This window comes from Lemur catta, chromosome 8 (assembly GCF_020740605.2).
Source record: "Lemur catta isolate mLemCat1 chromosome 8, mLemCat1.pri, whole genome shotgun sequence".
In the NCBI taxonomy this organism is placed as follows: domain Eukaryota; kingdom Metazoa; phylum Chordata; class Mammalia; order Primates; family Lemuridae; genus Lemur; species Lemur catta.
In genome coordinates this window covers 39377138-39404352 of record NC_059135.1, presented here as the reverse complement: position 1 = coordinate 39404352, position 27215 = coordinate 39377138, and the positions used below count along the sequence as shown (strand labels likewise).

Here is a 27215-nt window from a genome sequence, read left to right as displayed (position 1 = left end):
GCTGGGTCCTGGGGTCCCTCGGGGCCGCCGGGGCGGGCGGGGGCCGGGAGCCGACGCATCCGCCGCCGCCGCAGGAGGCGGAGCGCTGCACCTGGCGGCCCGTCCCCGGCGCTCAGCCCTGAAACGGGTCCAGCCGGTAGTGACCCGCGGCAGCGACGGTGAGGCCCCGACCCGAGGAGGAAGAGGAGGAGGAGGAGGAGCGCGAGAGAAGGTCGCGCCGGCGGGTGCGCCGGGCCACCCGCTCGCCGTCGCCCCTCCCGGGCCGCATCCCGCCGCCGCGCCCCGCCCCGCCCGCCGCAGCCCCCGACGAGCGAGCGACCCGCCCGAGATGGTGCGCGCCGCCCCGACAGCCGCCGCCCGGGCGCCCCGAGCCGCCGCCCCGCGCCCCGGGGACAGGTCTGCCCGCGCCCCGCGCAGCTGAGCGCCGCCGCCGCGGCAGGTGAGTCGGGGCCGGCGCGGGGCAGAGGCCCTCTCGGCGGGGGCGGCCCGGCAGCCCCACCCAGGCCTCCCCCGCCGGGGACCGGCTCAGCCGGAGGGCGGGAGCCCCCTGCGCCGCGCACACCTGCGGCCGGGAGGGGGCTTCGGGGAGGACCCGGAGGGAGGGCGCGCGTGGGTGTCTCGGCTCCCGGCCGCGCTTGCCCGCCGCGCTCGCCCTCGCCTCGGCTTCCGTGTGGGCTGTCATCTTTGTGGGGCGCCCGGGGAGGCTGCAGCCGGCGCCCCTGGCGCGCCCGGCGCGGGCAGCACTTCCGCAAACGTAAGTGGAGTCGGGAAAACAAAGGCGCTGCCCGGGGAGCCGGAGCCGGGCGCCCGCAGCTGCTGCCCGGGGTGGGGGATGAGGGGTGGGCCCCAGTGTCCCGGCCCTTCTCGGCCCGGCCCCACTCTCGCCCTTGCGGTAAACATCCCCTGGAGAAAGCGGGAGGCGAGAACCCCCACACGGCCCCGGGGACGCGGACGAGCCCACTTGCGTGGCAAGAGGAGGAAATTGACAACGTCTGCCTTCCCAGGTGCATTGAATAAATATCCCTCCCCTGCCTACTGCCATCCTAGAGAAAAACCCCACCTCGTGCTTTTTTTTTTTTTTCCTTCAACTTAATCTAACGTGTCTCTGGAGCCCTTTGAGATAGTAATGGGGGATGCTGGTCCTTCTGGGTCCTAGTTCCTATAATTTCCCTGTAAATTTAGGTAGGACGGTGAAAGATTACAAACGCAGCTTTCTCCCTCATTTATCTCATCCCTATATGGACAGACAGGTGGATTAATTATCCTTAAGGCCAGCACACAGAGCATTTTGCGTCTCCCACACACATTCCCAACCGCAAACATTTCCTTTCATCCAAAAAATATTTAATAAGCACCTCACACAGCTACTGGAACATATAATACCTTGCCTATTAGTAGTATGAAAGAACCTTAAATTAAAAAGTTGAGATTCTAATCCCAACTGGTGTCTAAATAGTTGTGTTTCTTTGGGTGTGTCACATCTTCCTGAGCCCAAATTTTCTTACGTGAAAAAAGGAGATGGCTGGATAGTAGAGGGGCCAAGTTTTCCCTAACCATGCTAGAAGCCCATGATTTGGGGGAAATCTAACCTTTTCAATACAGGTGAATGTCAAGGGTGGGTGGACATACAGTTGACCAAAATATGTAACAAAAGGAGATGAACATTTGGGAGGCCCCTTCCCCAAGATAAGGGCACTAGCCAGCTCAAGGTGTATCCATCACTGATGTCCTTGTTAAGTAAAAGGAGAGAATAGAATCTTCTTCATGGGGAAGCTTGGTTTTTGACACTTTAAGCTGCTAGTCATTAGCAGACATGGAGGACATTTTCAGTTATTTCGTGGTAGTTAGATGGCTTCTATTTATCACAAGTTGTAAGTAAAATTTAGAATTGCTTAAGAGAAGGTTGAGACTTTGTTAATGAGCCCAGTGGAAGACACTCTGGGCAAGTAGGAGGAGAGAGGATCATATTTCAATAATGCATTAAAGCTACTGAGCATGTTTACAGCATTTTATTTCTAAGGCATGTTTTGTGTGTCTATACAAATAAGGTAAATATAAAAACAAGAAGGCAAACTAAAGCACAAACACAAAACCGCAAAGTTTGTAGGTATTTGGTGGTATGGGTATTGGATCACCGATTCCATCATAAACAGTTTCTGGATTAACATGAATAAGGCATTTTTTGAACACTTGCTGTGTTGAAAACAACATCTGATACACTTAATTTCTAAATCTCTGTAAAGTAAGTCTTTTCCTTAATTTTGTGCATGATGAAAAGGAAGTTACGAAGGGTTAAGCAACTCACACAGGCCACATAATCAGTAAGAGGTGGAGTTAGATTTGACCTCGTGTCTCTGGTTCCAAGCACAGGAAATTTCCACATGGTGTCCCTCCCTCCTCAGAACCCATTAAGCCTCACCACCTACACAGATGCTTTTCTTTGCTTCTTACCTTTGAAAATTAACTTCATTTCAACATCTATATATTACATGTTAACATTTATCCATGTAGGATTATATATTTACAAGCCCATTTGCCCTATTCATTTTTAGGTTGAAGACAATATAAAAACTAATATAACCAAAGATAAATTTAGTATTAGGCTAATACGGTTTTTGTTTTACTTCTTTTGATAGTAAATCTTGCTCTGGCAGTCTCATTGTAAGGAAAGGGAGAAATGCAATAAATGTGTATCTGCTAGCGGCTTTGTACATTGGTTGAAAAATCAAGATCCCACATATTAAGTGAAAAAAGCAAGTTGCAGAAGAGATTTATATACATATATTTAAACCTGCCTACAGGCATACATATAACTCCTTGTTCTCAAACCTTAAGGAAGTCATATGAGGTGGAGAAAAGAGGATGTTTTTACTTTTTACCTTATAAAGTTATGTTTGGGCTTAAAAAGAAATTTTGGAACAAGCATGTGTTCCTTTATTATATAAACTAAAAAGGAAAACAAAAGAAGAGAATTAATTCACTTTATAAAAGTCCAAAATAAGAAAAAATTGAATGTGCCTAAACTCTGTGATGATGTTAGGAAAATGAAATGAGACTCAGGAGATCAAAGAGAAAGGTGTTACTCTGGGAATTGCAGGTGTGGGGCAAAGGGTAAAAAGTCTTAAATGACTGAATTCTACCTTTTCTAATAGTAACTATAGCATGTTCTACAGCTCCCTAATGTTCTTCCTCAATAAGAATGCTTTGGTACATACCAGAATTTATCTGCTAGACTAGAGTGATAAGAATTTCTTTCCTTCTGGTCTTGCTAGTGGAAGCTGTCTTTGGAAGCATAATTGTTCTCTACAGAACAATCTGGTAGAAGGTAGAAATAGGAGAAATCAAGTGACCTGCTGTGTCATCTCACAAAATTATGGCCCTCTGTATGGCTTCAGGTATAATTCTTTGTAAAAATTTTTTTATATAATTTTTTTGGGTAACAATTTCAGGAGTAGCAAGTTATTGTGAAATTAATCCAGTCTGATGCACATGTATTTATTAAATACAGTCCCATAATTCTGCCAAGTTCTATGTAAAATGAACAAAAATCACTGCTTAGAATCCTTAAAATAAAGACGTTTCCCTCCTCAGTCTTAGAAATCCAGAGCCAAATACGTTCAGACTTTTCAAAATCAGTAAAACACATGCTTCTTGTGTTTCATACATGCAGGAAATCTGAAAAAATTTGGTTCATTATAAATGTAGATAATCCTGAGAAAAGAGGTAATTGTAAAATTCTTTTGCAGAAAAGATATTCTGACAATTTTATCCAGCAGTTCATTTTAGGTTCTAATTATGATTTAGGCAGAGGAAATCTCAATCCTTTGATTTATGAAGCTCTGGTGTTCAATAGGTTCTCTTTAAAGCAGAAATCAAGTGCAAAATCTTACTCTAATAGCCAGTTTGGGTAAAAGTTTCCTTCTCAAAGCAAACTAACATAGCATTTCCCAGGGCACAGCATTTTGGATTCTGGGGAAAAGCAAACATACATGTCTGATGTGAATTCTGTATGGGGCAATGAAAACACCTAAATACCTCCTCCAGGAATGTTCCGTTTGGGTTCATAATAACTCCATGGTTAATTATCCAACATTAGCTATTTGTGGCCATTCACTATACTTTACCAGCATTTTAGAGGGTGAGAAGGGCTTGTGTCAGCCGGATTTGTTTTCTTACATTCTTTATGACACATTATCCAGTACTTAGCCCCATTGTTAGATTCAGTAACATTTGCTTTGTAGCTGTTTTTGGTTCTCTATATTTGGAAGATATTTATTTACTGTTTTTGTAAAATGGCATTGTTTCCAGTTAGTTGGCTGGGCAACTTTTGAAAACTACCAGAGTCATTTGCTAAGACAAGTGATGTTTGATTTACTGGTGCAGAGGGTAAATTGGAAAACCAAAACAAATAATAAAAAACAATAACAAGTGTGAAACATCTAGGCCTTGAGCTTATATATTAATATGTGTCTGCTAAAGATATTGCAACTCTGGTTGATACTTTGTGGCTCTGGAAAGCACACAAACACATCCCTACCTCAGCACCAACAGGAGCTACGCCCCAGTGTTGTTCTGTATTTAAAGTAGCCTGTATGTCCCTTGGTCCAGTAGAATGTAGCTGAACCATGAATGTGCTGATGATTGTGTTGAAGGTATGTTAAAGTTTGGAAATGTGAGAGCTGTGTATTACCTTGTGAGCTGGTGGTCCTGCTGCATTCTAGGATGTGGAAGGTGGAATGGGTGAGAATGGGGCAAAAATGGGAAGAATTTTAGGCCCTTGGAAAAACTATATTCAAGAGGCATGAAAAAGGATCAAATTAAAGAGGGGAGAGATGCTCTTCTTTGACATTTGTTCTTGGGTATGTTTCAGAACAGGAGACAAACTCAGGAAACATTCTGCAAGTAGAAAACAGGAAAGCCCAACTTTGAATGGCTTCCAAATGAGGAAACTTTTAGAAGCATTTTGATCTGAGACCAAGAATGGGACTGGGGAGAGAGAAGGGGAGACGGGGACACCATGAACCTGCAGTGGGCAGAGGGAGCTCGGCCGTGGCTTTGCAGAGGATGAAAAGGAGAACTAAAAAGAGGAACTGGTGCTACCTGGACAAGCCTGATTTGTGGGGTAACCGTGCCAAGGGAAAGTGAGTAACGAGTCTGGACTGGTGGTTAGCTGCCTGTGTGGGGTTATGTAGAGAGACCTTCACTCCACAGTCAGGTGCCCTCTGCTTTCTCCGTGGCCAGCTCAGCCTGAGCCCTGCCACACTGTGGGTGAAGAGGGGACACATGGCCAGCAGGGTCCAGGATTCCCAGGCCAACTCTGAGTCCCGGAACAGTGGGCACCTGTGAGTCATGCTGAGAATTCTCAGAACTCTTCTAGGCACTTTTAAGGACAAGGTTAAGGTGGAACACACTTGGGCCCCCAGGTAAACAAGGTTTCAGTCCTACAGGGTAAAACCCGAAGCCCCTACACTAAACACAGAACCATACTTTTAAGAAGTGCTGTGTTCTTGATGCACATGATCTGATCCAGCAGAGAGTCAAGCTGCTTTCACTATTATGGAGTGCCTTTCTAATTCTATCTTAATTGTGTTTAACCAAAAATATGCCTCGAACTCACCTTTATAAGGAAATTTAAATAAAAGACTTTATTATCATTTAAAAAATGTAGACTGACACATATTTTAATTTTCTATATGATGAGGCTCCCTGTTACAGGGGTAATATCCTTTAAGAGTGTCTCAAAGTCCTTAGACCAGGCCCTTTCAGTTGTTTCTACTGGGAAGCACAAGGCTTTAGGTGGATAATCGGAGTTCAGTTTAGTAACTCCCTATGATCTTTTAGGAACTCCAGGATTAAGGGTATCCCAGTTGTCACTCAAATGTTTTGTATTTAAAACAATGCCTTTTTAAATTTGCATTTTAAAAGTGATAAATGCTAATTAAAGAAAACTACTCAAAGATAACCCCTAGTAATATTTTGGTGTCTTTTTTTTCAAGTCTTTTTCTAAAATACATTTTGTGGAAAGTATATAGATTTACAAATATAAACTCTTACTATACATAGAGGTTTGTGTCCTGCTTTTTTCACTTAACATAATGCATTTTCCCATGTAATTAAGTTCTATTTTCCCATCATATGGATATAAGATTCTGTTCTTCTCTAGTATGGATATACCATAATTTATTTAACTGCCCTTATTATTGATTACTTGTTTCAATTTTGATTGTTATGAAAACTGCTCTATAAACATCTTTACACTTAAATCTTTGCTTTCTAGAAAGTTTCTATTACTATTCTCAGTGAATGAGAGTCGCTATCAATTCTCATCTGTACCAGAATGGAATTATTTTTATTTAAAAAAGTATTGCTATAGTCTGGGTGCTGTGACTCATGCCTGTAATCCTAGCACTCTGGAGGATTGCTTGAGGTCAGGAGTTAGAGACCAGCTTGAGCAAGAAACCCCAACTCTACAAACAATAGAAAAATTAAACTGGGCGTGGTGGCTCATGCCTGTAGTCCCAGCTATTTGGGAGGCTGAGGCAGTAGGAGCCCAGGAATTTGAGGCTGCAGTGAGCTATGATGACGCCACTGCTCTTTAGCCTGGGCAACAGAGGGAGACTGTCTCAAAAAAAAAAAAAAAAAAAGTACTGGTATGGCCTGTATGTTAAAGTATCTTTTTTCTTTAATGGGCTAGGTAATAAACCTTTTTCTCAAAGTAATTATATCATTAGAATTGATAGTACATGGTAACTATCAATTTATCAGAACCCCAACAACAAAATAAAGCAATTTTAGATTATGTATACAGGAATGTGCTAAGGATATATAAATTATTCTTTTGGACTGTAGTGCATTTAGGGGATATAAATTAAAATCATTGATGGTTGCTACATGTCTATAGAAAAATGTATTTTAAACCTTGAGGTCTGTATTCTGGTCTAAATTGTGAACTCAAAAGATTTGTCTGAGAAAGAAGCACCTATAAATTTATGTTTAAAATGCTTTGTTATATGAATTGATTATACTTTCTTTCACCCTCTTAACTTCCTCAGTGTCTAATAGTGTTAGAATAGCCAGATGATAACACCAGTCTTTTCTTGAACAAGAACCCATTAATAGTATTAATATGATACCTATGCTAGCACTGTAACTTAATGTCATATTACTAATACCTAGAGTTGTGCTTTTATTTCACATTATAATTCTTATTTTTTCACAGTCTGAGTTTTCTGTGTTCCTAGTATTCTTAGACCTTGGACTCATAGTCCTATACCAATTGCATTTACTAGAGTCAGTTCTTTTCTGAAAAGATTTGGGGAAAAAAATTGTGTGTTTGTATATAAAAGAAGGATTCGCATAAGTAGATGTAAAAACAAACCAAAACCATTCAAATTGAATTGTAATTTGCCATTTTATTTTAACTGATATACATTCTGTATAAATTGCTTCTAAAGTATGACAAGCAATAATTTATTGAAGAAAATATTTCTGTCAAACCTTAAGCAAATAACTGCTTTCACTACCAACCTTTTAAAAATCCTTCGTTTTATGCTCTGAAAAGATAAGTTTAAGATTTTCCACATTAGTTTCCTGGCAAAGAAGCAAATTTATGTTCATTAAAATCGTAATAATTTGATACTAGAGACAGCTTTCAAATGGTCAGTGTTAACTTGCTGTGACCTGTAGTTTCGCTGTGGCCTGTGGTGGTGCTGATCAGGTTCAGTCCTTTCTCTTTCCTCTTCTAACCTGCTACCTGTCCTATCACTTGAAGGAGTTTGAAGACAGGATTTTAATGCTATGGCTTTCCCAGGTGCTCGTATGATCATAGTTGTGCTTTTAAGGGCTCCTATCTGAGAAAACGCGTGATGATAGAAAGGCTAGTAAGAATTGCATTAACATTTTTTAGAGAAATAAATGTGTGATGGTAGCATCAATGTGCATTTGAAAATGAGTAGAATGTATGTGCTTAAGTGTGACACATTTATTTAGGGCGTTGAAAGACCAGGTCGATAACTCCATGGTTCTCACAGATTGGAACCATTGCCCTGAAGGAAGCCACTGGTTGGCGATCCCAGGCCCTCTGCTGTGGCTCACGGCTAGAGGGGAGTAGGTGGGATGCTGAAGCTCTGGGTGGGGGTGCCTTGGTGGGATGTGCTGCTGGCACCCCAGATGGAAGGGTAGAAAGAATTTCCCCTTAATAATTATGCACGGTGTAACGCTTAGGTTCTTAGGACTGTTAGTTCAGTAATTTGGGTACTCCCACTATTTGCAGTATTATTTCAGTGGCAAAATAGTTTCTAAGCTTTGGCAGTTGAAATACAATGAATATTGGAAACCCTGCCTTTCCGTTAGTTTGGTTATCCTCAACAAAGAATTTCATTCCCCCACCTGGCTCTTGATCTTTGTTTATGAAGAGGTAGATATACATTACTTCTGCTTTCACAGACCTTCTGTGACCCCCTTAAATCCTTGCATTGTATTCCTTCTTTTTTTTTTTTTTTTGAGACAGAATCTTACTTTGTTGCCTGGGCTAGAGTGAGTGCCCTGGTGTTAGCCTAGCTCACAGCAGCCTCAAACTCCTGGGCTTAAGCGATCCTCCTGCCTCAGCCTCCCGAGTAGCTGGGACTACAGGCATGTGCCACCATGCCTGGCTAATTTTTTCTATATATATTTTTAGTTGTCCAGATAATTTATTTCTGTTTTTTAGTAGAGACAGGGTCTTGCTCAGGCTGGTCTCGAACTCCTGACCTCGAGCGATCCGCCCGCCTCGGCCTCCCAGAGGGCTAGGATTACAGGCGTGAGCCACCGCGCCCGGCCTGTATTCCTTCTTAACAACTAAATGTAGAGTATCAATAGCAAATTCAATTAATTTCACTTCCTATGTTGAATGTCCATTGAATTTTTTTGTTGTTGTTGAAGAAACTCCCAAGATATAAATATCTTTTCTAAAAAATTGTTTTTCATGTGTTGTAATATGAACTGTTACTTGTTCCTCCCTCTGGGCTTGTTTTAAGACAGGAAGTTTATTTGAAAGGTAGAAGGAAATGAGGTTCTGGGGCCTGCTTCAAATTTATATTGTAAATTATGCTGTATTGGCACAATATTTAATCAAAACTCTAAAACTAATAAATAGGAATCTGCCTCCATGATGGTTGATAAGGTCTGAAGAACCTAAATTATATTTTTTAATGACATTTGTTTTTTTCCGCAAAGTAGAAGTGAAAATCCACTTGGTTTTTATTACTAAAGCTACCTTTATGGTCACAAGCTATTTCCCTTAAGAGATCAAAATAATTTGTTCCTTTTACCGTGTTAGCAGGTTGAAAGGAAATGTTAGAGAGGATCTCAGCTCCTTTCTGATTCATGGTGTTACAAATATAAGTAAAATGTTTATACAGAGGACTTTATTTTAATGAATAGTTAGTAGTTTCTGGCCTGGAGATACTTAATTATCATTCCAGTCCATATTACAACAGCGCGTTCTCCAGTGAGCCTGGATCTCACACCCCCTATCAGTCTGTGGACATGGAAATAGACACACACATAAATTTATGAGCATCGATGGATAAAATGCTAGCCTAGCTCAGGGGTGGTGCCAAAGGATTCACCCTTTGCAAAAGATGGAACACTCACTTGGGAAAGATGCTTTTGGAATAATTGCAAAATAAGACCTGGTGTTTTAATGAAATATTATACACTGGAATAAAACTACAACCACCACCACCAAATGTTCGTATGTTGCGTTTGGAGAAACAAAATGCTTTTTCATACATATTTAAGTCCTAGAACCCTTCTAGGAATTAATTATGTTTGTATTTTTGTTCCCATTTTATGATGCAGAAAAGGAGGCTCAAAGAGGCACTGATTTGCCAAAGCTAGGAGAGCAATTGGAACTTCTCTCTGCTCTACTTCTTAAAATTAATTCCTGATCACATTAAACTTTGATAAAATCTTATGTGTGTATTGTCATCAGATGCTTGTCAAAAATAACCAATATTTTTTGAGAGCTTACAGGAGTAAAGGGCAATATGCTAAGTACTTGATTCCTCCTTCAAGGGGTTTATAATCTTGTTGGGCAGACAGGACATGTCTATAAAAAGCAATAAAATTATCCATAAATCCTAAAATAGCTCAGGTGTGAGAGCATCTCCAGAAGTAGAGAAAGGAGTCAGGAAAATGTTACAAACTTATTCTATTTCCAGATGTTATAAAAGGTTGTATTAGATCCAATTCATAAAATACTATTTGTTCTGAAATGATACTATAACAGGACCTTAGTACTTGCCGTTAGTGATAAGACCAATACACTAAAATAAAAGTTCAAATCCTCATTAGGATTTGTAGTAGCAAAACCCAGCTGATATTTTTCCAACATTGCAGCTAGAACTATCTTTGTAAAATACAGATGTGGCTATTCTGTCCTGCTTAATTGCCTTCAGTGGCTCCCTGTTGCTCTCAAAGTAGATAATATCTGTAAGTTCTTAGTATCTATCAGGCACTATGCTACGAGTTCAACATGCATTATGCTTTTTTATCCTCACAGCTACCCTAATGGAAGAAGCATTTTTCTACTCCTCATTTTGTAGATGAGGAGACTAAGACTTTGAGAAGTTAAAAGCTTTTCCAAGGCCGTGAATCTCATCAGTGACAGAGCTGGGATTCCCATCTCTCCCAGGCTCTTATCCACTACTCGGCAGCCCCTTGTTTTCATGTACAAAGCCCTTCAGGATCAGGACCACACCCGTTCCTCTTCTGGGACCCTCCTGAGCATCCTGTAAGACTCTTCAAGGCCCCACCACAGAGGCTGCCACATCACCTGTGCTCGCTTCCGTTAACATTTAGCACAGTGTGTTGTGATTGTGTTTACACCTGTCCTTCCTGCCACTGGGCTTGGTGGCAGGGACTGTGTTGCCTTCAACATGTGAATTGTGGGTCACCCTGCATGTGTACCGTCTAATGGTTGGTGCTAAATTTATAGTTGTAAAGTTTTTTTTTTTAAATGAATGTCTTTATTTTCGGTATAACTTTCTAACAGTGTATTCTGTGTCCTATCATCCCTTAGCCTGATACTCAGGGCCTTCTGCAACCTATTGCTGTCTGGTCTTCTCCTCTGCCCTTTAGCCGTACTGTAAATCTTTTAACGGTCCCCTGCTGCCTTTTCTTTGCCCCTCCTCTTTGGCTGAGGCAAATCCTACTCATCTTTCAGGGTTCGATTTAAGCCCCTCATTCTCTTGACAACCCCTGTCTTTAGTATGGGCAGTGTACTCGGAACTCTAGAAGTACATTTGTTGTCTGTAACATTTTGTGTTAATTAGTTATGCAGTGCTATGTGGCTTCTCTTTCATTATTCTTCAGACTTGACATTTAACTCTTCCAAATTATTTAATGTTTCCCTGTGTTTTGGGCTCATCTTCTCAAGTGTAATGCAAATCTTTGAGGCCCAAGACCGAGTTTTTGGCATCCCTGTCGAATATCTGCACAATGCGTTGAGAGGCAGTATATATGCTGAGAGCACACATTGTCTGGGTTTGAATCCCAGCTCTTCTATTCATTCGCTCCTTGTGTGACAGCGGTCTAGTTATTTGCCTTCTCTGTGCCTTAGTTTCCTCATCAGTAAAATAGGGAAAGTAATCACATCCCCCCCCAGAGAACTGTTGTGAGGATTAAATGAGTTAATACATGCTAGGCCCATAGCAAGTGTTACTTAAGTGTTGTTGTGTTGCAGTTGATAATATCAATAATAATAGTAATATAGCCCACTGAGCCCCTATTAAAGTACAAATATGTTGTTAAGATGGGGCAGCCACAGGTTAAGGATCAGTTTGTCATCTAGCAGACAAGTCCACCAAGAATGACAAGGGTGGCAGGTTCTGGTGTCTGGGAGGAGTTGCAATCCCAGTGGAATGCTGCTGGGAGCCGCTCTGGGGAGCCAGTGTGCCTGGAGGGCTCAGGCTGGAGACTGGGCGGACAGGAACAGGACCAGTTTTGACTCTTCCATGTCTTGGCTTAGCGTAAAGGAACCATGTCAAAATGCCCCAAACAAAGAGGAAAATTTCAAAACAGTCATTCACCTTTGCACACTCTAATGCCCTTGTAGCCTGTGTGACTGTTATAAAACCAACTTTAGATTTCTTTTTCATGACATTGGCTAAATGTCTAGCAGATGCTAAAGCAATCCTGATTGAAAAAAAAGATCTGTTGGAATTGATATTGCGTGCTGTGCCTCTGAAAAAAAGCTCTATTCTGAAAGATGCTGGGGGTTGGACTGAATGTTCAAGAATGCAATGTGTGAATACCAGGGCTCCGAGGCTCATTTACAGTGGTTTCTTTATGTCTGTACTGATAATAAATTACAGTAGTAGTTACGAGTTTGGCTCTGGGACTCACGTTGCTCAAAGGCAGTGAGAATGGTCAGTAACAGTTGACAAAGTAGGGCTAACTCCAAGGGTTTGAGAAGTCGATTTCCCTGTTTTGTAGCTTCAGTCTTGGTCTCTGGACAACACTGAGTTATGATGACAATGGCACAAGGAACAGTGTCCCTTCTGTGGTACCTAGGGATTGTTTATTCTCCATCACTGATAATTATGTCATTGTTACATCATAGCATATATTATCATGTTTATAAATCTGACCTTTGACAATTATTTCAAAAAATGTGTTCTGGTCTCAGTTTTTTTTTTCCTTTAAAAATTAAATCCAGTACTACACTCTTATATATTTATGGATGACTTTATGTTTGAGCAGTTTTAATTTAAATACTTCATGAAGAAAGCTATCAATTTTAACAGGAATGATTTTATTGTCTCTCATCAATAATTCAGAAATACCTGCTATTTGAATGCCTCAGTATAGGTGCTGGTAGGATTTCTTTCCAGGTTTTAAAAGGGTATGTTATATTTTCACAGTAGTGGTATTGATTAATAAATATCATTAGAGTATGCTAGGTGAGAAAACTTTTCTGCTTTTCTAAAGAATAAACGAAAGCCCTCCTTATCTAGGATTAATTTCAAACTTGCAAAAGAGAAGATTTCTCAGAGAAGTTCATAAATTTAATTCTGCATATAATTTGAAATGTCTTCTTGTCTCCCTTTTTTTCTGGTTTCTTTTTTAAAAAAAGCTTTAAGACTCCAAAGTTTAAACCAAAATATTAGCTGAATGAATTCTTGTTGGTTGACCTCTGTCTCGGTCTGCTCAGGCTGTGTAACAAAATACCATACGTAGACTGGGTGGCTGAAACAACAGCTTATTTCTCACAGTGCTGCATACTGAGAAGCCTAAGATCCAGGTGCCAGTAGACTTGGTTCCTGGTGAGGGCCCTTTTCCCAGTTTGCAGACATCTGTCTTCTTGCTGTGTGTGCAGAGAAAGAGAGAGAGAAGAAGAGAGAGAGAAAGATATCTGTGTCTTCCTGTTCTCATAAAGGCACTAATCCCATCATGAGGGTCCCGCCCCATGACCTCCCCTCAACCAAATTACCTCCAAAAGGGCCTACCTCCAAATACTATCATGGTGAGTGTTAGGGCTCCAACTTATCAATTTTGGGGTGAACACAAACATTCAGCCCATATCAACCTCTCAATGAACAAAATCTCCTCTCACTTTGTAAGCAGGTTAAGTGCCTCATCCAGCATATAAATATTTTTACTGCTTTTTACACTTGCTCTACCATTACTTATGACAAGTTAAATATAATTTAATTTGGCCAGAGATGCCCTACTTTGGGACATATTTGTTTTTGGTTTGTTTCTTTTTGTCCCTGATCCTGTGATTTCATGACTGTAGTTATGCTTTATTTCATTACTGTGTTTATAGTGTTATTTCTCCATGTTCTGGTTCCTTTTTGTCAAAATATAAATATGACCTAAAAATATTGAGTCTAAAAACTAATGTGAATTTAAGCTAAAAGTTTTTGTTTGTATTTTTAGATTTGAAATTCATGTAAAAGTTACTGAGTGTGACATTTATATAAAAGGTACTGAATGTTATATTAGGGGAACATTTCATTACTACTTTGCATTTGTTGATATTTAGAGAACTACTTAACATCTGGACTTATGTAACAAGAGAAACCTTGTGTAACCTATGATAATCAAAAATCATTTGAATAAGATAGAGAGGAAAGAATGGTTTGGGTCAGGAGAAAGCCACTCATCAAGGTTTAAATCAACATCTTAATGTAAGATATTTTACATCTTTGAATTAGCATTCGGGTATCAATTCTCCCTCATCACTTGGATAATTCAGGGAATTATGCCTGCTTAAGAGGACTTTGTGTCCTTCTCTGACCTAGGTGGTAAAAAGTTGGGAGTTGATTTATGTAGGATAATGAATTAAAGGTCACTATAGGGCACCTGATTAGAATTCATGCAGTCAGACATTCTGTACAATTCTGAAAAATTTTTAGTCAGTGATAGAGGAGTATTAGTAGCTGGTTTTAGATTGTCTTTTGTGAAGACAAAGCTCATATGATTATATATTTCTTTTTTAGTTTTGCTTTTTATTTTTTAAATGAGAGCTATGCATGTTTGAAGTTTAAAAGAATTTTTTGGGTGCAGTGGCTCATACCTGTAATCTTAGTACTTTGGGAGGCCGAAGCAGGAAGATTGCTTGAGGCCTGGAGTTCGAGACCAGCCTGGGCAACATACCGAGACCCCCTCCTCTACAAAACACTTAAAAAAATTAGCTAGACACGGTAGTCCCAGCTCCTCAGGAGGCTGAGGCAGGAGGATGGTTTGAGCCCTGGAGTTTGAGATTGCTGTGAGCCATGATCATACCATTGTACTCTAGCCTGGGCAACAGAGTGAGACCTTGTCTCAAAAACAAACAAACAAACAAAAAAACCAACTTCCCCCCAAACCTCCCATGTTTACAAGGTTTTTAACAAAACAAAACAAAAAACAGACTTCTGTGCTCTCTGTCCTCATTTCTCCTCCCAGAGGCAACTATTACTACTTTTTGTCATTATTTTGATATTCACCTGTATGCCCTTAAATAAAATGCTTGTATTCTTATTTCTTGACTTTAAAATATAGATATTATCTTTTTTTTGTTTTTTTAATCACTCACATTTTACAGATGGGATAAAATATAGATATTACCTATTGTCTTCCCACTATGAAAGATACAGAGTTAACTCTCTTTCCTGTCTGTGACTCTCCACACCTGCTTGACTTTCTCATTGCTCTTATCTTCCCAGTGCAGTCATGTGGCAGTTTTGGTTAGGTCAGTATTCACTGTTTGCGTAGTGTAATCATAGCAGTGACTTGTAGTAAACTGATTATTTTTCCTTCTATGTAACTTTTTGTTTTCTTATAGTGTTTTGTTTTCTTAATTTCTCTGTACTTATCACTTATTCATCCCTGAACTCTTCACCAATTGCCTAAATTTCCTCTTAGGACATTCCCGATGTCCTGGTACCAGTGTCATTTTGCTGACAGAGTCTCTCCTGGAGCCTTCAGACCTGTTCCCTTTGTGTCTGGTACACAGATGTCATCCTGGGATCTCCAATCCCATCATCCTTGTATTCCGTTTGCTCCTCTCCCATCTTAGGTCTCATTAGTATTTCCCGTATCCCATGTCTTACTCTCGCTTGATCGTATCACTTAGGTTTGGCAGAGCACAACCTGAGAATGGGTACATAAAATACAATTTTTGAGAAATTGCATATGTAAAATATCTTTATTTCAGCCATAAACTTGAGTAATACTTTGGGTATAGCTTGCAATGTTGTTGTTGAGATATATGAAGCCATTCTGGTTCCTGGTTGTTGTGTGAATTATTTTATTCTGTGGAAGCTTGTAGGGTCATTTGTCCCAGTGTTCTGAAATTTTGATGATGTGTTTAGCTTGTGTCTATTTTTACCAGTTGTGTTAAGTACTAGGTGGGTCATTTCACTCAGATAACTTTTATTTTTCAGTTCTGAGAAATTTTCTAGAGATTTTAAATTTTCATCCCCTTAATTTTTTTCTGTTTTCTCACAGTTATTATTTTCTAGATGTTTGACTTCCCAGATGATCCTGTATTTGTATTGTCTTTTCTAATTTTATCTTTTTCTTTATTTCTTTTTTCTTAATTTTGAGTTTTTTTTTTTTTTTTTGGTAGAATAACATAGTTCAGTGACTTTTTGCAAAGTGAATATATTGGTAAAATAAAGATCCAGGTCAAAAAATATAGTATTATCAGCATCCTTAATAGTTACCACCTCTCCTAAGGGGAACTACCACCCTAACTTTTTTTTCAGTTAAACTTTATTTTGAGATAATTGTAGATTCACACGCAGTTGTAAGAAACAATAATGTAGAAATATCCCGTGTATTTTGTACCCATTTTCTCTCAATGGTAACAGGTTGCATACCACAACTGACATTGATGCAGTCAAGATACAGAACATTTCTTTTTCTTTTCTTTTATTTTTTGAAACAGGGTCTTGCTTTGTCTCCTAGGCTGGAATGCAGTGGCATGGTCATAGCTCACTGCAGCCCTGAACTCCTGGGCTCAAGTGATCCTCCTGCCTCAGCCTCTTGAGTAGCTGGGACTACAGGCATGCACCACCACACTTGGCTAAGTTTTAAATTTTTTTTATACAGATGGGATTTGTGGGGCAGGTTGGGGAGGTCTTGCTATGTTGCCCAGGCTGGTCTGAAACTCTTGGCCTCAATTGATCCTCACACCTCGGCCTCTGAAAGTGCTGGCATTACATCTGTGAGCCACCACGCCCAGCCAAGGTACAGAACATTTTTATCTGTTAGCACCAGGATCTCTCGTGTTACCCACCTCTACTCTCCTCCTCTCCCCTCCCTACTGAATCTCTGGCAATCACTTATCTGTTCTCCATTTCAGTGATTTTTGTCATTTCAAGAATGTTATATGAATAGAATCATACAGTATGTAATCTTTTGAAATTGGATTTTTTTCACTTTTTATAAATATCCCAGTTATTGTGTGTATCAATATGTAGTTTGTTCCCTTTTTTTGCTGCATGATATCCCATAGTGTAGCTGTACTGCAGTTTCTTTAAATATTCATTTATTGAAGGACTTTGGGGTTGTTTCCATTTTTTGGCTGTTATTAATAAAGCTGCTGTAAACATTTGTGTATGGGTTTTTGTATGAAAATAAGTTTTCATTTCTGTGGGATAAATGCCCAGAAATGCAATTGCTGGATTGTGAGGTAATCACATGTTTAGTTTATGAGAAACTGCTAAACTGCTTTCTAGAGTGGCTGTACCCTTTTCCATCCCCACTCGCAATGTGTAAGTAATCGAGTAGTTCTGCATCCTTATCAGAATTTGGTATTGCCACTATTTTTATTTTAGCCATTCTTATAGGTGTGTAGTGATATGTCATCATGGTTTTAATTTACATTTCCCTAATGGTTAATGATGTTGAACATCTTTTCATGTGTTTATTTGCATCTGTATATCCTGTATATCCTCTCAGAGAAATACCTCTTCATGTCTTTTCTCCATTTTCTAATTGTTATTTTGAGTTCTGAGAATTCTTTATATACTAGCTAGTCCTTTGTTGGCTGTGTGGCCTGTAAGTATTTTCTTCCAGTCTGTAGCTTGTCTTTTCATCCTCTTACAAGGGTCTTTTAAGTGGAGCAAAAGTTTTAAATTTTGATGAAGTCTAACATCTGTTTTTCTTTTATGGATCCTGCTTTTGGTGTCAAGTTTAAGAACTCTGCCTAGCACTAGAGGCTGAAGAATTTCTGCTAGGTTCTTTTCTAAAAGTTTTATAGTTTTAAATTTTAAAGTTAAGGCAATGATCCATTTTGAATTAATATTCATATAAGATACGAGACTTATTAGGTTGAAGTTCACTTTTTGCCTATGAACGTCTAAATTGCTGGAGCAATTTAGACGTTCATAGGCAAAAAGTAACCATTTGTTGAAAGGTTACCTTTCTCCGATTGAATTGCTCTTGCATCTTTTGTCAAAATCCAGTTAGTCTTATTTGTGTGAATTTATTTTGGGTTCTCTATTCCATTGATCTCTGTGTCTATCCTTCTGATAATAGGACACAGTCCTGATACTGTGTAGCTATATAATAAATACTTTTTCAAAATTGCTTTAGCCTTTCTAGTTTCTTTCTGTTCATGTATAAATTTTAGAATACTCTTGTCTATATCTACAACAGTATCTTGCTGATATTTTGATAAGGATTGTGTTAAACCTTTATATCAATTTGAAGAGAATTGAAATCTTTACTTCATTAGAAGTTCCAATCCATAAACATAGTGTGTCTCTCCATTTATTTAGGTCTTTCATCAGCGTTTTGTAGTTTTAAACATACAGTCTTGTACAGGCTTTGTTAATTTATACCTAAGTATTTTTTAATGCAATTGTAAATGGTATGTTTATAATTTTGGTGTCCATGTATGTGTTCATTGCTTGTATATAGAAATGCAATTGATTATTGTATGTTTATCTTGTATCCTGTAAACTTGCTGAACTCACTTATTAGTTCTAAAAGATTTTTGGAGATTTCTTGGAATTTCTACATACACAATCATGTCAGCTAGAATAGGGACAGTTTATTTCTTCCTTTTTGATCTGTATGCCTTTGTTTTCTTTTCTTTCCTGTTGCACTGGCTAGAACTTCCAGTACTATGTTGCATAAGAGTGGTGAGGGCAGTCTTCCCTTGTTCCCTATCTTAGAGAAAAAGTGTTCAGTCTTCCATCATTAAGTGTAATGTTACCTGAAGGTTTCCGTAGGTGATCTTTATTAAGCTGAGGAAATTCCCTTCTATTTCTATTTTTCTGAGACTTTTTATCATGAATGAGTATTTACTTTTGTCAGATGCTTTTTCTGTATTGATTGATAGGATCAAGTAGTTTTTCTTCTTTAGCTTGTTAATATGGTAGGGATTGCATTGATTGATTTTCAAATATTGCATCAGTCTTATATCTCTGGAATAAATCACACTTGGTCATGGTAAATAATTCTTTTTATATATTACTAAACTCTCTTTTCTAATATTAAGGATTTTTGTGTCTAGATTTATGAGGGATATTGGTCAGTAGTTTTCTGGTTTTTGGATGGTCTTTTTTCTGGCTATAGAATTCTGGGTTGACAATTCTTTTCTTGCAACACTTAAAAAATGTTGTACCACTTCCTTCTGGTGTCCATGGTCCCTGAGAAATTCACTATCATTTGAATTGTTTTTCTTCTATTGGTAACTGTGATTTCTGTCTCTCTGCTTTTAAGATTTTTTTTCTTTGTCTTTTGTTTTCAGAAGTTTGAGTATATGGGTCTTGGTGTGGGCTTTTTTAGGTTTATCCTATTGGGGTTGCACAGCTTCCTGAATCTGTAGGTTTATGTCTTTTTTCCAGTTTGAGTTTTTAGTCTTTACTTCTTGGAGTACTTTTTCACCCCTGCCATTTTTCTCCTCACCTCCCAGGACTCTGATGACATCAGTGTTAGATCTTTTGTTACAATCCCACAGGTCCTTAAGGCTCTGTTAATTTTTTTTTCAATCTATTTTCTCTCTGTTCAGATTGTGTAATTTCCGTATTACAATTCACTGATTCTTCCCTCTCTCTTCTCCATTCTGCTATTGAGTTCATCCATTGAGCTTTTTAACATTTTTGTTATTGTATTTTCCGGTTCTAAAATGTCCATTTTTTCTTACATATTTCTTTGCTGAGACTTGCTATTTTTTTGTTTCAAGCATGTTTGTAATTGTTTATTTAGGCATTTTTATAATATGATGGCTGTTTTAAAATTGTTGTCAAGCTATTCTAACATTCCTGTTGTGTCAGTGTTTGCATCCATTGATTGTCTTTCTTCGTTCAGTTTGAGGTCTTCCTGGTTCTTGGTACGATGCATGATTTTTGATTGAAAGCTGGACGTTTGGGGTATTATGTTATGAGACCCTGGATCTTATTTAAACCTTCTGTTTTGGCTGACTTTTTCTTTTTTTTTTTTTTGAGACAGAGTGTCACTTTGTTGCCCGGGCTAGAGTGAGTGCCGTGGCGTCAGCCTCGCTCACAGCAACCTCAAACTCCTGGGCTTAAGCGATCCTACTGCCTCAGCCTCCCGAGTAGCTGGGACTACAGGCATGTGCCACCATGCCCGGCTAATTTTTTCTATATATATTTTTAGTTGTCCAGATAGTTTATTTCTATTTTTAGTAGAGACGGGGTCTCGCTCAGGCTGGTCTCGAACTCCTGACCTTGAGCGATCCACCCGCCTCGGCCTCCCAGAGTGCTAGGATTACAGGCGTGAGCCACCGCGCCCGGCCTTGGCTGACTTTTTCTGAAACTGCTCTGGTAAGGGCATGTGGGATGCTGCTCCATTACTGCCTGCTGGAGGGAGAAGTCCAGGTTCCCCCCTCAGCCTCTGTTGACAGCTGATGGTGGAGGCTTTTCATTACTGAGAGGTGGAGATGGGTGTTCCAGCTCCCCATTAGGGGTGCCCACGTGGCCTTCACTGACACCCAGTGGGGTGGGGGCGGTGGTGTCCTTACTGCTGGGCAGTGGTGAAAGTCGTGATTTTCCACTGTACTGCCTCTGACAAATCCCCAGTGCGGAAAGGTACCGTGTTGCTAACAGGTGGGTTGGCATTCCAGGCTCCCTATGTTGTCTCCACTGATACTGTGGCCTTACTACTGCGCAGCAGGGATGAAAGTACCAGGTCCCCACCTCACCTTTTCTGACCCCACCTCAGCTGAGGGGTTGGGGTACTCCATGATAGGCTGGCGAGGGTGGAATTCTAGGCTCCCCGGGACTCAGCCTTTGCTGGCGTGGGTAGGAATGGGAGTAGAGCCACAGTTATTCATATTTTTCTGTGGTATTTGGCTGGAGTAGAGCAGTTATTATCTAAAGTTTTCTATCTTTCTAGGTATCCCTTTCCTGGTGCTTTGACTGGAGAGAGCAGACATTTGTTGGGGCTTTTTTGTCTGTACCCATATACACCGATTGGTATTTCTGGGTTCTTCAGCTCTGCTCATCTCTGTGTTGTACCAAAGTCTCTAGTCAGTCTTGTTTTGTGTCCCTTTCAGTCTTCTATGTTTATGTTATATATATTGTCCAGGGTTTTTAATTGTACTCAGCAGAGCAGTAGGGAAAACTATGTCTATTCCATCTTCTAGAAGAGAAGTCTATCATGAGTTTTGCCTGCTTATTTTTTTTCCATAAATGGAATCATATGGTATGTGATATTTTGTTTCTTGCTTCCCTCAGTCTGTGTTATGTTTGTGAGGGTCATCCTTGTCATCGCATGCAGTTGTATTTTGTTCATTTTTACTGTTGTACGGTATTTCGTTGAATGGATCTACTACAATTCATGCATCTGCTATAGACAGGTTGCTCCCAGTTTTGAGCTATTAAAGCTGTTCTGCTGTGAACACATTTGTAGATTTATTTTGGTGAATATATTGCTATTTGATACATATATAGGAGTTGGCATAGTGTATACAGTCAAGATTAGTAGCTTTTCCCAGTTTTCAAATGTATAGTATTAGCATATCAATGTACACCCCCACCAGCAATCTATTAGAGTTCCAGTTGCTCCACATCCTCCTCAACATTGGATTGTAGGTTGAGGATATCTTTATGTGAAATGCTTGGGACCAGAAGTGTTTCAGATTTAGGATTTTTTAAAATTTTGGAATATTTGCATTATACTTACAGTTCAACATCCCAAATCCAAAAATGTGAAATCCAAAATGCTACAGTGAACATTTCCTTTGAGTATCATGCCAGTGCTCAAAAATTTTCAGGTTTTGGAGCATTTTGGTTTTTAGATTTTCAGATTAGTGATACTTAACCTGCCTGTATCTGTCTTTTTTTATTTTAGCCATCTTTGGAGTATGCTGCATTATTGCATTCTGGTTTTAATTTGCTTTCACTAGTGATTAATCAAGTTGAGCATCTTTTTTATATATTTATTGGTATTTGCATAAGGTCTTTTGTAAAGTGCCTGCTCAAGTCTTTTCCTCATTTTTCTTATTGGGTTACCTGAACTTTTCCTACTGACTTTTTTTCTGTATTGATTTTTATTGAGGAATTCTTTATATGTCTGGATACATTCTTTTGTGTGTGTGTGTGTGTGTGTGTGTGTGTGTGTGTGTGTAAAAAAAGAAAGAAAAAAAATATATATTAAAACACTCCTACCAAAATATCTTCTCCTACTCTTTGACTTGCCATTTCAATCTTTAATGTTGGCTTTTTATGAATAGTTCTCAATTTTAATGAAGTCCAATATTTTTTTCTTCCTTAATGCTTAGTACATTTTGTGTCTTATTTAATACATCTTTTTCTTTTCCTAGGTCTTTAAGATATTTTTCTATGTTTTCTTCTAAGAGCTATGTTATTTTATCTTTTACTTTTAGATCTACACATGATCTGGAATTGATTTCTGTTTATGATGTGAGGTACAGGTATCTGTTTATTGTTGTTCTTTTTCTTCATTTTCCTAAGAAGGTGCCTCAAATTTTTCTCATATCATCTCTTAATTTTTTATTTGCATTATTTTTATTTCTGAAGATATTAATAATATATTTAAAAATATTTTCTTCCTCACCTAGCTTCTGTTTTCTCCAAATTGATTTTTTTCCTGTTTGTTTTGGTTCTATCTTTCATGTAACAGACTTTCCTCAAATGTCTTACAATCCTTGGTAACTGCTCATGTTTAGTGGAAGGACTTGAGAACTCTGAACTCCTTTATAGAGTGATTTGATTGGGTTGTTTAGTTGGGGAGGCTTTAGTATTAGCATCTAGAGGCCATTCTTCTTGAGCTAATCAGATTCTTCAGAGAAGAGGCTTCAAGTTTCCTGCCTTGTAGGTGAAAGTGTTTCCAGCCTCTGAGAATCTAATGAGGAAAGTGGAATGGGGGCTGGGGAAGGTGCCAAGGGTTAGAATCCAAGATGTATATGTTCACTTGATGTCCTGTTGTCAGCATGACACTGCTACTTGCAACTCGGCCTGGTGCTCTATGGCTAAAGAACCTCTGTTTTATCCTTTTTAGAGGGAAAAACCTATAGTTGTTTGGCCAGCTATGTGGAGTGGAGAAGGGGATTAGACATTCCAAGTTGGGGTTTAGACTTTCAGTCAACTCTATTTTAGCAGCACCCTCCCCCCACAACTTGCAGATAAACCTAATATGGCCAACTCATGAGGCTTTGAGGGATTCTGAGTAGTCAATTATATTAGTTCTTGGCTTTCTTCATTATCAACCAAAGTTTTAGTTTTCTCAGGGCTGCTAAGTAATTCACCAATTGTTTAACTACTTACTACTTTTTGGCTTCTAGAATTTTATTTTATTGCTATTATATGCCCTTTGACTCTTTCTAGTTTGAATTCCGACTTTAAAAATAAGCGTGTGTGTGACTGTGAGTGTGTTTATTGTCATTTTAGTGGGGTTTAGGAAAGGATTCAAACTAGATGTGTTCAGTCTACCCTCTTCACCCAAAAAATGTCATACAATTCTATACATTTTAAACACAAATGAATATTTTTAAAATTTTGACCTTAGGAATTAAATGAATTTAGAAAATAAGTCCACAGGGGAATTATTTGTTCTTCTCAGGTGATGGAAAGTGTGAGGTGGATAGGTGAAGGCACTACTGGTGAAGGGAAAGTGTGTGTAGAATACTGAAGAAAGTCTTTCATAACTAGGCAGAAACGATTATATTTTGCTTTTCCTTCAAGTTTTCTTAGAGAAAAAAATGTTTTCCTTTCACCATTAAGAAAAACATGATTTGGGAACTGGATAGAGTGGTGGTTGTACAACATTGTGAATATACTAAATGCCACTGAATTGTTCACTTTAAAATCGTTAATTTTGTGTTATGTGAATTTTACCTCAGTTAAAAAACTTTTTAACCTAAAAAAACCAACACATGAACATTTTCAAAACTTATAGTGAAATTGACACCTGGCTTTTGGGGATAGATTGACTTATTACATACGTCGCATTAAGGTGTGTTTCTACTGGCTGCCTAGCTTTGTAGAGATAAATATATTTACAGGCATAATTCCGGGAGGTTTTCAGAATGTTATTCTTCATTTTGGGAAAATGGGTGGCAAGTGGAGTGGATATGTTTCTCTGGTGGAGAAAGTCAAAGGAATTAACAAGTTATTTAATGTATACAGTTCCTACCATCAGAATATGTTCATTGCAATGACATGATAAATCTTGGTATAAGTAAGACCTTTTGACTCTTTATTCAATTTAATCTTTAATAGAATGGAAATTCTGATGGAGTATGGCATAGTTCTTATAAATTTATCCGTTGCTATATTGCTAATTTCTTATATGAAATACCCTGTCTCTTAAAAAGGTTTAATGGCATTTTACTATCCAAAATGTGGTGTTTGTCATTTTAGTGTTGTGTATTAGAGCATGTGTCATGAAGCCATAATATCAGGGTTCAAATCCTGGTTCTGCCACTTATTAAACTTACTTTGCCTCATTTTGCTCATCTATAAAATGGACAAGATCATAGGATATTGTTATGGATATGAATCAATACACGTAAAGATCTTTAAATGTTACCTGGCACAGAGTAAGTGCGCAGTAAATGTTATCTGCTACTGTTTTCTGATATTTTCTTAAATTGTAATCTATAAAAGCACATCTGGAGAAATGTACATAGTATTAGGAATGTGAAGACTACTTCCTTACCAGGATGTCTTCATTATGGCACTATTGACCAACTCCACACTCAAAAGTATAGTCAGCTCCTTCTTTCTCATTACATTTGTGGTTGTAGTTAAAGTGTAATCTATTTTTCCTCAGAAATTGAATAGTTTTAGCTCCTTTTGTTTTCTAAAGAATTCTAGACTTTATAATGCCGTGCATTTGTTTGAACAGTAAAACCAAATAACTGTGAAAAGCATTTATTTTCAACTCCCTGTATTTGGTTTAGATATAATCCCTATCATTTTTACGTTTTCCTTGGGAATCAATGAAAAGATTGGGAATGAATCTGAGCTATAAACCTGACATTGGAAGATGTAATTAGCCAGTCAGTAGCCACAAAAAGTATTTGATTTTTTAAAAGCTATTTTTCTTTACCAGTATTATGTGGCTGCAAGTGATAAATGATGAGAATCCTCTCTCACAATTATTATTTTAGCTATAGTTTGTAACTCCTTAGTTTCCTGCAAGATGAAGTTCTATGTTTACATGTTATGACTGTCATTACTAAGCCATCTTTTAAATTTTACTTTACAGATCAACAATCAAAATTCTGAAGGTCATAAACTTTCTGATGGTGGTGGTAAGCCATGGCGGCAGATGATAAAGTTGCTATCTTAACTGATGATGAAGAGGAACAGAAGAGAAAATATGTGCTCGCTGATCCCTTTAATGGCATTTCCAGGGAACCAGAACCACCTTCAAATGAAACACCCTCCTCCACAGAAACAGCTGCTATTCCTGAGGAAGAAATAGACTGGATAGAGAAACATTGTGTTAAAATAAACAACGATCTTCTAATTTCCAAGGTCTTTTATTTTTTCTTTTACTCTGCTTATGGCTCTCTCTACCCGCTTTTGCCTGTGTACTATAAACAGCTGGGGATGTCACCCAGCCAGAGTGGACTGCTAGTAGGTATTCGATACTTCATTGAATTCTGCAGTGCCCCCTTTTGGGGTGTAGTTGCAGATCGCTTTAAAAAAGGCAAAATTGTCCTGCTCTTTTCTCTTTTATGTTGGGTATTATTCAACCTGGGCATTGGATTTGTCAAACCTGCTACCTTGAGATGTGTACCAAAGATTCCCCCGACAGCTCACCCCACCAACGCAAGTCAACAGTTAACCATCCTGCCAACGAATTCTTCCCTTACCTCTTTCCTTACCATATCACCAAAAATGCGTGAGAAACGGGAGCTGACTCCTACATTGCCATCACTGTTAGAAACAGGGCCCAACGTCTCAGATGCTGTTATTGTTTCAGCAGCTCTAAACAGGACCAGTGAACCCACTCTGCAGCCCCAGACACATGAAATTACTCACCATATTATGGACTTGACCTTGAACTCAAGCACAGCTACTCCTACCCCGCCAGGAAATGCAACCAGGGAGACAACCACCGCTATTGTCACTACCACCAAATCTTTACCTTCTGACCAAGTCACTCTTGTGTATGATCAGCAAGAAGTTGAAGCTATATTCTTGGTGATCTTGGTAGTTGTCATCATAGGAGAATTCTTCAGTGCCTCTTCTGTCACGATTGTAGATACAGTAACACTCCAGTATCTGGGAAAACACCGAGACCGCTATGGATTGCAGCGCATGTGGGGCTCCTTGGGCTGGGGCCTGGCGATGCTGTCCGTGGGCATCGGGATTGACTACACCCACGTGGATGTGCTCATCGATGGAAAGGGGTGTAAGCCCCCCGAGTACCGGAACTACCAGATCGTCTTCATCGTCTTCGGAGTTCTCATGACCATGGCCTTGATCGTGGCTACCCAGTTCCGGTTCCGCTACAACCACTTCAAAAACGAGGATGCTAAGGGGAAAGAGGTGGAGATCCCGCAGGTGGAGAGGAACGCCTCCACAGAGTCCTCGGAGGAGACCCCGACCACCACAAGCCACTCGCAGGCCTTCAGCTTTTGGGACTTAATCAAACTGCTCTGCAGCGTGCAGTACGGCTCCGTGTTGTTTGTGGCTTGGTTTATGGGTTTCGGGTACGGCTTCGTGTTCACCTTTCTCTACTGGCATTTGGAAGACCTGAATGGAACTACAACCCTCTTTGGGGTCTGTTCGGTCCTGAGTCACGTGTCTGAGCTGACAGCTTATTTCTTTAGTCACAAGCTTATTGAGTTGATTGGCCACATCAGGTAAGAAAATGTTTACTGTTCCTGTACCTGAGCAATTGAACTTTATTTTTCTATAGTTTATACCTCCTTTTAACACATTTAGAGATATTATAATTTGTGTTGGGGGTAGGGTTGGGGTGGGAATGGGGCTTTCTGTTGCTTTTCCTCCTTAAAATAGAAACAAAAGGAAGGAAGTCAAGAAACTAGTTGGATTATCCAAAACAAACAAAGAATGGCTGCCTCCTCTCTCCCACCCCTCAGAAAAGATCTGTAGGTGACTTGAACGGTGTGCTAAGAGACTCTTACAGTAAATGTTTTCAGGGATGAGAACACCAATTTAAAGAATGCATTACTCCATGGATCTTGAAGGGGCCACCCGTCTCAGGCATTTATGAAGGAGAGCTTACATGGATAAAGCAGATTATGTTTTTTTAGCCTTTGTTTATTC

General features: G+C 39.3%; 1 protein-coding gene across 3 annotated transcripts in view; it reads left to right on the top strand.

The window, feature by feature from the left end:
* The first annotated feature begins 380 nt into the window (after positions 1-380).
* Positions 381-27215, top strand: part of MFSD6 (major facilitator superfamily domain containing 6) — a 75546-nt gene continuing 48711 nt past the window's right edge. Inside the window, exons 1-2 of one of the 3 annotated variants that reach the window (XM_045560342.1) lie at positions 381-439; positions 25180-26788. In XM_045560342.1, the coding sequence (XP_045416298.1) occupies positions 25233-26788 (1556 nt within the window). In that variant the 5' untranslated portion in view covers positions 381-439; positions 25180-25232. Of the gene's footprint in view, positions 440-670; positions 755-24712; positions 26789-27215 lie in introns of those variants that run through there. The other 2 variants (XM_045560343.1, XM_045560341.1) reach the window with 2 other exon arrangements.